This window comes from Neltuma alba, unplaced genomic scaffold (assembly GCF_004799145.2).
Source record: "Neltuma alba isolate B1F8T4 unplaced genomic scaffold, ASM479914v2 tig00003379_pilon, whole genome shotgun sequence".
Classification (NCBI taxonomy): domain Eukaryota; kingdom Viridiplantae; phylum Streptophyta; class Magnoliopsida; order Fabales; family Fabaceae; genus Neltuma; species Neltuma alba.
Genome location: NW_021633258.1, coordinates 34074 through 45104, shown reverse-complemented (window position 1 = coordinate 45104; position 11031 = coordinate 34074). Strand labels below are relative to the sequence as shown.

Below are 11031 nucleotides of genomic sequence, written 5' to 3'. Positions count from 1 at the left end.
GATTATAATGTTATGAGGTTAAGGGTTTTACAAAATCAAATGAATTCTTATATTAAGGACTGTAGATAGTATATTATCAATTTAATAAGACTTCAATCACTGGGAAAAATTACATAATAATTGAAGATGATTGTTTATCATAAACTTTAGGGTGTTGTGTCTATCACCATGGAGTATCTTATACTTCGTTTGGCGTTTTGAAATATTCTTTTTATAAGTATGCTTATAGCACCTTAATACTCTAAAAGCAAGATGATATAAAAAAGTATTTGAGGGTGATGGATACCCATGAAAAAGTAATTTAAGAGTTTTAGATGAATCACAAAATATTTTAAGGTGCCAGATACATTTAAAAAAAAAAACTTTAAAGTACTAGATAAATCATAAAATATTTTAAGGTACTAGACATACATGAAAAAATATTTCAACCAACCTTAGCCCTAAAATTTATATAAAACCTGGCCATGAAATATGATATTCTGATGTGGAAATCAATGCGCAAATTGTTAATATGCGACTTCATTAATATTCCGCTCTAGATACAGAACCTAATTAACTTAATCACATAAATTGTAAGAACTTAAAAAAGTTAGTTATATGTAAAAAATGTATGTTGGGTTTTTTTTTTAAATACCACTCATTTTAATTATCTACATCGAACAATTAACACAACTTATGGATCATGCAAAATAATCTTAGTAATATTCTACCAAGAAAATAGTTTAGGACATTGAATGCTATTAAGAAAACTTTAAACCTTAGTTTGGATGAGAAGATAAATAGAGAAGGGATAATTCTAAGAAACTACGTTTAAAAGTTAACTTTAGGTGTTTAGTGTCACTGAGAAAATACTTTAAAAATAAAATTGTACTAAAAATTACTCTAAGATGTTAAAATGTTATTGAAAAAATATTTTTGAGTGCTAAATATGGAGGTTAACACTTGATGTAACAAACAAAAAACTATACAAGATTCCATTAATCTATGCCATTTTCTTCTTCCTTTTTCATCAAAACCCTTCCTTTTTTTTTTCACCATCGCCTCATAGTTAAGATTAATCTGAGAGATCTAAATCTTCAATTAAAATGTCTAACATTCCTTTTGAACTTTCGGGGCTCCCATATGCGTGTGCTGCAATTTCAAACAAAACAAAAGAAAAAGAAATGAAAGTGAAAATAGAAGCGCCTTTATTTTACTTACAAAATCATAGTCACAATGCAATATATAAACTTCAGTTGTGATTAGAATATAACCTATCTCTTTCCTTATCCTCCCTGTAAGCGCCTTGATTTTGCTATGAACCGCGAAAATCTTGCTGCTGATAGACGATAAATTATATATGGCCTTCCTGAAATTAAAGCCAAGGGAAAAAAGAAAAGAAAAAGAAATTGATGCTGTTAAAAGAAACATGTTTAATTGAATATATGTTAAAGATTTTAACTTGGTTTAATATAATTTTTTGCCTCTGAAATTTGGGTCCATTTTGCTTTTAGTCTCTTAAATTTAAACATGTGGTTTTAGTTTCTGAAATTTATTCTGTCTTAAAACATTAGTCCATGGAGCCTAATGGTGCTAAAATCTGCTGAGGTGTCATAAACGTCGTTAAAATGATAATATGGACTCATTAAAAGACACCTAATTGGATCTTGTATGGATAATAGATAAAAAAAAAAAAGGTCATCAGAATTCATTGCAAAGACTGATTATATAAAGTGGAATGAATTCTCAAATGCTACACAATGAACAACTCCTCAAATGAATAACAAGAAACAAAAGGGATAAACAACTACTAACTTTGATCCTAATTATAAGATCTCGTTTATAATCTACAAACGAGGTCTTATAATTAAGATAAAAGGTAATATATTTTAAGGATATGTTTTTTTTTTCCTTTTATCCACACAAGATCCTAAGGTGTGAGTCTATATCACCATACCATTTTAATGTTGTTTACGACTCTAACAAATTTCAATACCATTATACTTCCTAGAACTAACATTTTACAGAGCAAATTCTAGAGACTAACATCATGGGTTTAAACTTTGAAAGACTAAAACAAAAATAGACCCAAATTTCAAGACAAAAAATTACATTAACCCTTTTAACTTGATAAATTCCAATAAAGTCAAGATAAATGAAGTTTAAGAGGATGATTTATATCAGAGCTTACCAATGAGAACCCAAGAAGAACTTAAAATGAAGAGCACAAGCAACAATGGTGAGGACAACCCAATAAACAAACGCAGGGAACTCATGCATGGCTTCTGTCAAAGAAGGCACAAACTCTTCTTCATAACCTTCACTGAACAAAATTTTCAACTCAATGATTCTCTTGACAGTTTCATAGGCATTCATGACGATGTGGTTGTAATCAGAAGTGGCTCTTAGGTTTTTGTGGAAGACATGAACATGGCACAACACTGCTAATGATCTCCCAAGGCTGTCTTCTGCAGAAACCTGCGAAAGATGGAAGAAAGTGCCATATTCCACAGAGAATGCTGCCAGCACCATCACTGCTTTGGATTCCCATGAATAGGGTTTTAACTGTTCAAGGATTGACATTGTTGTTTCATGTGCATACGAGTGGTTCTCGTCATCATCTGTGTGCATCATCTTTAAATTTTTTTTTCCACCCCGCAAGAATAATGCAAATGGTTAGAGAAATTTAAATTAGGGAAAATATGGGTTTTATAAAATACCAACTCTGGTTCTTAGTATCGGAACTAGATAACTAATTTGAGTAGATTAAAGAAGTTTGTTAAATTAGTTATTTGTAATAAATAAGTGTTGTCTTTTCTAAAATATCCTTATCAATTATGTGTATTAATTAAAACTACTATTTAATATAACCTTTAACATGTATAATTACTATAAAGGCTTTTTTTTTAAAAAAAAAGATAAATATAATAGATAAAGTATAAAAAAACAGAATTAGTCTAGTCCTTGTTCAATTCGTCTAACCCTGGAGACTAGATGGGCCACAGAGAAGCGCATTTAGATATAATGTCCAATCCATCTAGGCCCATTGTTTACAGATGAGATGGGCCAAAAAGTCCATTTATGGCTAAGAGAAACATGGGCTTAATGAGCCCAATACTTGTAGATCGGAGTTGCTCAATGAGCCGACCCACCATTTCCAGAGCTAATAATAATAGTAATAATATGAACCCAAAATAAAATTTTTCAAAATTCAGAATAATTTTTTTAAATAAAAAATTTCAAAATAAAAACAAATCTGAACGAAGGTGAAAATAAGGTTTCCTCCGCACGCAAATTCTCGCTATCAAATGATGCCAACTTGGATTCCCTCTAGCCTCTTGTGAAAAGAAAAATAAGGAGAAATGTTCTTGATGGGCCCCATTAGAATTCTTGTCTCTTTCTCTTCCTATGCTTTACGAGGGAATCCTCCCCAAACAAAATGTCCTTATCACTAGAAAAGAAAAACATCGAACCAGTGTCATTGGAAAAAGAAAAAAAAATAAAATTCCACAGTTAGTTGTTCCCCCCACCCCACGGTAATTGCATCCGTATCTAGAGTCCTTAGGGTTTAAATGGGATTATTAAATTTTTCTTGAAATGCCCTTATAAAAAAATTAAAATTATTATAGGATGTGTTTTTCAAGGAGACATATTAATTACAGACATATTTAGAGAAATGAGTAGTTTATTGACTCGATGATAGGCTGAGTCAAATTCGAAGATAATAATAACAAACTTCAAATCTCAAATAATTTTCAACAACCCTTCGTCTAAGTGTGAGATAGATAAAAGCATGCAGTAAGATACCAACCAGACAAGAAATAGGCCTCAGTATATGTGCTGGTGGCTCGAAATTGCTTAGAATAGCCTTCTCATCTTCTTCAATCTGTGAGTGTGTGTGTGTAAACAATAATAAACCAATCATTATCTCATATATATATATATATATATATCAGATCATGAAGGTTAAATATTACGTACCTTGGTGGCCGTATCAGTATGACCAAGTGAGCAATTCATAATGATTGAGACAACGCTGAAAAGAGCTTCGACATTGAAGGATTCTTCACAATTAGTTTTGTGAACGTCGACATGGAACTTATTGTAAAGCAGATCCACGATCTGGCTATCACTTAGGGTTAGTGGTTTTAATAATTGCTTCGATGTCATCTTTATGATCTATTTTCACTACCAGAAATCTGCAGATTTCCCAGAGAGCGATATGACGAACTATACATATGTAAACCTTCCCAGCTCAGTTAGCTTAATGAATGTCCTTTTAGTGATATATATGTACACCGACAGTCGCAAACACAGTACAAGCACACATTATTATAATATTATAATTAGTGTTTCTTTTTTGAAGTCGGATCTTTTGCTTTTGGGAAGGATGAGATTCTATGTCTTTAACTTTATACTCTGTGAGACTCTTCGAGAAAAAGAGAAAATTATACGTACTTAAGGTAAATGGAATGGGAATATCTTGTGAACAAGGTAAAGAATATATATTTGGTATGGAACTTTCTCCCTCTTTAAGCTAATTAAATATTACTCTTTTCAGTCCTAAATATAAGACTCATATATTGTTGATAAAATCATGCCTAGTTGTTTTCTAGATCTTATTAGATCAATCGAAAATCATTTCCTAAACAACCCGCTCATAATGTCTTACTATCATATTTAGTCCACACTGAACTCATTGAACTTAGGTCAAATTTCTTATACTCATTTTGCCAAGTTTTCTAGCCATACAAGGTCATATGTCCTATTTTTAAAATATACTATCATTAAACTACAAATTCATATAAAAAAATAGGACACATAACTATTTATGTACAGCGGTGAATCCCATATTGTTGAGGACATTGGGATCCCATGTTCTTCTTCTAATCTCCCTTGTCTTCTTATTTATTTGATCTTCTTTGCATGTATACAAAATGATTAGTTTAAGATAAGGGGAAAAAATGTATGAAGGGAGTTATAAAAAACACCACACAGAGAGAGAGTCTTAGTCTGTGATTGAGAATCTTCTTTAAAGCAAAATTTTACAGGTTTTTAATTTTGATAAACAAAGGTAGTTTTAAATATAACTCATACAAATTTGATTAACTCAGTTGTTTTGAAATAATTAAATTGATGGGAGGACATAAAAAAAGAAATTCTACATCTATATGTACGTAAAATTTTACACTCCAGCTAGTTCGTTATTTGGGAAGACACTGAGTTTTTCAGCAAGGTTCTTGATTCTTGAGTCTTTGTTAATATTGAAAACACTTTTGGAAAAGTAACCCCCAATAAACTTAAAATTGCTTGAATTTAATTCCATACGAAATAGTTATGGGTTAATATTGTGATTGTTGTTGAAATTTGACATATTATTTTTTATTTTAATTAGTTACTAAAGTTTGATTTCATTTTAGTTCGCCTAAAAATATTTTTGTTCTGCACCCGTGTTTTTAGTTCTTGAGACAACCTGTTAAGGACCAAAATCACTGATGTCAAGTTTTTGGGATTAATTTTCATAAACGTAGCTAAAGGTAATACTAACCCAAAACTTAAATCACCAGGCTTAGTCCTTGGTATGGGCAGATGCAGTGGGCTTATATAGACTTCCCATAAACTATGAGCCTCACCTGATTATATATAAAGCACGTGAAGATAAGCGTGGTGCTTAAAAAACCACGTTGCATGCACAGTGGGAAAAAGAAATTCTCACTTAATTAGCTGTTTTCCACCAAAATGCTTTGGGGAGACATCCGTATTGATTGCAATACTTGTTGGCTTTTGCTATTTCAATGTTTTGTTGACCCTAAGCCTTTAATCATATGCATAACGACAACAAACTGAACAAAGAAAGAAAAAGAAGAAAAATTCTTCATCCACACCTACTTTTTTCCCTATTACAATTCTTTGCAGCCGCCTTCTCTTAATAACTTTATCCTTTATTTATTATTGTGCTGATTTTTTTCTCATAAGATACTCTTCTGATTCTATTTATAAGACAAAAGAAGAAAACATTTTTTAGTCATATTTAAACATAGAAATTTTTTTATATGGATGTATAATTTTACCCTTCATTTATTATTGTGTTGATTTCGTTTACATAGGGTATAATGTATATTAAATAGGGATAAAATTAAAAAAGTTGTTGAATTTTAAATGAGTTAATGAAGTTTAAGGTTTTTCTTGATCTGTATGAAACATGTTAGAAGTGACTTATAAATAGTACTAGAGGAGTATAATGTATTTTAAATATGAATAGAATTAGAAAATTGTTGAATTTTAAGACAGAGGTAATAAATTTTAAGATTTTTTTTATAACAAAAAGTTTAGGTCAGTTGAATCTAGATGCTCACTAGAGTTAGAGTATGTGTCCATGCTCAGAGAATAAGATCCTCATATTAACAGTATGATTCAAACTCAGGACTTTTTTGACTATAAGTCAACTCCTTATTACCAACTTGAGGAACTCTTGTTGGCATTTTAATTTTTTTTTATAATTATAAAACATGTTAAAAATAACTTATAAATAGGATCCACTAAACTAGGATAAAAAACAAGCCCAGCAGAACGCGATAAGTGGCCGGCACTTAACAATCAAGAAAGAACAAAATTCCGTTGATGACAAGTGTGGGAAAACGAGTTCTTAATTAAGTCAATGGAAAAGCAACTCCATTTCCAATTGCTTCTTAAGAATCACATGCCCGAGTGAACAAAATCATGTGAAATAAGCATTTAACAAGAGTTCAATCAAAATTGCACAATTAAATCATTTTATTCTAAAAATCACTTGGAAACTTACTAAACATACAATTGACACATTTTAGTCACAATGAGATGTTAAAAGCTCAAGATTATGTGCAAAAAGTGATAAGAGAATTGGGAAATATCAAATATGTCCGTATTTCTAATTATTTTTCATAATTCCCTTCGAGGATATATATATATATATATATATATATTATATCAGATGTCAAATCTTTGTCAAATGAAAAACAAGTTTCCAACATGCCAAAGTAAAAAGACAGAATTATTACTTCATAGCTCGATTATTTATTGAGTTAAACATAGATTACATGATAACATCCATACAAAACCAGACAAGTGCACATGACACAACAAACAAAGGTAGTACACACTATAGAGGTTCATATATAAAAGACGCAGACATTTTATTGATTATTTATATCATAGAGACAACAGAAAGCAGAGCAGGCAGCTAGTTCATCCATCAATGCACATTGATGATCATTGATTACGGAGTCCATTTGGTCTTCAGAAGTGGGGTCCCAATCTCGCCGTTCAGGTTCGCCAATGGTGCATTGTGAGAATGGATCCCATGGCAACAGTTGTAGGTAACTGTTTCAACTTCCATAATCTTCTTCTTGCAAGATGGCTCAGGACAAGTGATAGTGAAAGGAACTCCTGATCGTATATTGCTCAGTTGGAAGTGGACACAAGGAGGAGGAACACCAGCCTTCGTTTCATTGTAATACTTTATAAATGCATTATCAAAACCTTGAAGAACTTGCACGTTCACTTTCCATTCATCGAAAGTCTCCAGTACGCTTGTTACCACGGAATCAAACCCTATAACCAGCACGTTGGGGCCTTTGCTCAGAAGGGCCCAAGCTTTCTCATTCTTGTATGACAATAAGGTTTCGATTTCTTTAAGAACAGTGTCTTGTTCGTGATTCTTCTTTTGAAGTCGGCTTAACATCGAGTTGGTGATGCTGGCCCAGAAATTGGATGCTTGATCATGCCTTGTTGTGAGGTTAAAATGCTCGATTATGGCGTCTGCTTGCTTGATGATGGGGTCATTCTTAATGGTGTCTAACAGTGTACCAATCCTTTGGGTACTAGCAACGTCAGTCCCTCCATAAATGAAGATGTATGTCTCACTCTGAATCTGCAGATCAAAATATTTGCATGGTAAGTTAGTTAATCATATAGTTATAGGACTAAGTTGCAACGGGTTAAAAGTTTAGGGAATGAATAGATAATTGATTAATACTGACCCATTTTCCAATGTCGGGGAAAACTTTGGTTGCTTCATTCCAAAACCACTTCCATTGAAGGGAGAGTCTTTCTTCGTCCTCATGTCGAAATGGGAAGGCTTCAATCTTCCAAACGAAGATCATGTACATTGCATTACGGTGAATGACTTGACCTTTAGGGTTTGTCACGACCACAATAGGCTTTCCCTGGTAATGCCACAGCTTTTCTAGTGCCTTCTTGCCTTTAATGGCGAACAGGTTCTGTAAGACGTACCATGGCATGTTTGATTTCAGCTGCTTGAACTTTTCCTTCCGATCATCAGTTATCCTATGATCATCAGTTTCCTCCACCACAGGAACCCATAGGATTTGGTAATTTTGTTTCTCTTTGTCTTTTTTGAATGCATCGTGGACAGATTTCAAAACCCAAATCTCGTCTTCGATGTTGTCCAGACCAGAAATGAACAGCAAAAGATTCTTCGTCTTCAAAACATCATTGCTTACCTAAAAAAGCACATTTCATTTAAACTTTGGGACTACTATAATGGGGGAAAAAAATCTTATTCTTGAATTTTTTTTATATTCTAAATTTATGTATTGAGTGTAAAATTTTTGAGAACTTACCACTTTTTGGATAGTGTTATCGAAGATTTCGAGCTCAGTAATTTCCCTAGAGAAGATGAGAGCCCTCAAAAGATCCACAATTCCAGAAGGAGACTTAAACACACTCTCCCGCCATGCTTGGTCTTTCTCTTCATCTGAAAATTTCAATGAAGCTAGCATTGTTAGCTTTGGATATATATATATATATATATATGTATTTATATATAATAGGGAAAACGACAGTTTTAATTAAGTCCCAAAACATCAATTTAATAACATTTCTGTTTCAACAAATTTTTGTTAAAAAAATAAGTTGCAAATATCAATTCAGAACGTGGTTAAGATGAGAGTGTTTGTTGCAATTGGACATTTATGTTTTTTAAGTAACTCTTGGTGATTTGCAATTAAAACTCCTAACATTGGAAATGCTTGATAAGGTTGAAAAAAACTTGAAAATAATACTCCTCCGGTCCTTAATATAAGACCCATTTAACTAATTTGATTAGATTAAGGAAGTTAGGTAAGTTAGTTAATTATAAGAAAAGTGACACATTTTTTCTAAAATACCATAATCATCTTTTTTAATACCCCATCTCCCTCTTCTATTTGATTATGGTTGAGGGAGTATCTATAGGGGTAATTTAGAGAAAATTGATAAATATGAGAAATGGGTCTTATATTTAGGACTAAAACCAACTCAAGAATTGGATCCTATATTAAGGACCGGAGGAGTAGTTATTGAAAACTTGAAAATAAGTTCATAAAAGCAGTTCTTTTCTATAACCTTCTTCACGCTGAATCTCATTCAACTCATTATTCAATCTCATGAGAACGTGATTGAGCTTCCCAACAACTTCGGATTTGATGTTCCAATCCCTGCATCAATTTGAAAAATAAGCACATTAGGAAATAGAACTTCCCAAACACAATGACTATATCATTGAAAAGAATCATCTGATTCGTAACTGTAAGCATGCATATAAAGTTTTTTCCCCCCCAAATGCATATAAAGTTTGTGAAGGGATACAGATTCATTAAAAAAATAGGTGAAAAGCTCTGGATTCATCCAATCATGAGAAGAGCAAGAGAAGGGTATGTAGAAGTGGGACCACCATTTGTTGAAGCGGAATTCGTTCTCTTCACCTGCTCTAAAGTCATATCAAATTCCCAATATAAGAACTTGGATTCTTTCCCAATATAATAGCATGTTTATGCGTACACAAGAATATAGGATTAATTTATTTTCTGACATGACACATTTGGACCAAAAATCTTTAAAAGAAAAACCTAATAGTTGTACTAAGAAAACAAACAAACAATTATTCATATTATTAATGATAAAGATGTGACTCATATCTTGCGTAAATTGTAATTTATAAGCACATATATAAATACTTTTTGAGCTTTGAAATATGACCTTATCCTCATAAAGTTTTGAGACTCAAAGACGGCCTATCAAAGCCTCTACGAGAAGCGATCTATATGTGTGTGGACGAAAGAATAAAGATGATGAAATAGAAATGAGATACTCACAGTTCAGTCGTTCGATTAGAACAAGTGAGAAGGGCCAAGATTGCCCAATAAGTATAGAGTTCTCGAGGAGCATGATACAAAGTTTGGCTTGGAGACTTGTCAGCGATCTTCTTCTCCAATGTTGAAATCCCTTCAATAAGTTTGAATGAAATATCCACCAACGTGTTAATGAGGTCTAAGTTGTTCTTGCTAGGCTGGGGTTCGTCTCCAAGCCTGAAGATATGGAGTTCAAGAGCATTTTGCTCGGTACGTTCCATGAGAGCGAGACGCCAAGTTTCGCCAAAGTCCAAAGCAAAAGCCGAGAGAGCTATCACTGCCTTTGCGTCCCATGTGTAGCTTTTAAGCTTCTCCAGAATTCCCACCGCTGTTTGGTGTGCCGTAGATTTCTCAAAAGGCTTGCATGTCATCTATAACACCAGTTTATTAGTATCGAGTCTCTTCCATGCGACCTAACTTGTTATTTTTTTCGAAAAGAAAGATCTGAAAAGTGAATATAAGAACAAGAAATGAAGAATAATGACCTGACAAGCGATTTCTTTGAGGGTACTGAAAGGTGGCATGAAACTGGACTGTGGAACCTTGTCTTCCACAAGTTCAACAGCTTTGGGACGCTGTTCGAATAATATACAAACAAACAGAAGCAGATGATAGTTAGTTAACGAATAAACAGAAAGCGTTCGCAAGAAAAATGGGGTTTAAAAAGAACCTTGAGATCGAGGGAGGTGCCGATGTGAGTGGAGCTCTTGATGATGTTGGAGACAACATTGTAAAGAGAACCGACATCGTACTTGGGGGCCTGCGAGTCATGGATTCCGATGATGTGGTTGGAAATGGCTTCATCTGTTGCAGTGAAAGGGTTGATCTTATCCAACAAAGATGAAGCTGAAACGATGAGCTTCTTACTCTGGAACAGCTCCAT

At 33.1% G+C, this 11031-nt stretch overlaps 2 protein-coding genes across 2 annotated transcripts; both read right to left on the bottom strand.

Moving 5' to 3' along the window:
- Nucleotides 1-877: 877 nt before the first annotated feature.
- LOC114741372 (protein SIEVE ELEMENT OCCLUSION B-like) lies at nt 878-4059 on the bottom strand. Its single transcript, XM_028929629.1, has 5 exons — nt 3961-4059; nt 3791-3865; nt 2171-2613; nt 1254-1348; nt 878-1131 (listed from the first exon to the last, which is right to left on the bottom strand). Exons 1-5 carry the CDS (start codon nt 3997-3999, stop codon nt 1055-1057), a joined length of 729 nt encoding a protein of 242 aa, XP_028785462.1. The 5' UTR covers nt 4000-4059; the 3' UTR covers nt 878-1054.
- A 2937-nt stretch (nt 4060-6996) lies between these two features.
- Nucleotides 6997-11031, bottom strand: LOC114741375 (protein SIEVE ELEMENT OCCLUSION B-like). The gene is made up of 7 exons (XM_028929632.1): nt 10819-11031; nt 10634-10723; nt 10113-10519; nt 9364-9455; nt 8601-8734; nt 7998-8480; nt 6997-7888 (listed from the first exon to the last, which is right to left on the bottom strand). Exons 1-7 carry the CDS (start codon nt 11029-11031, stop codon nt 7235-7237), a joined length of 2073 nt encoding a protein of 690 aa, XP_028785465.1. The 3' UTR covers nt 6997-7234.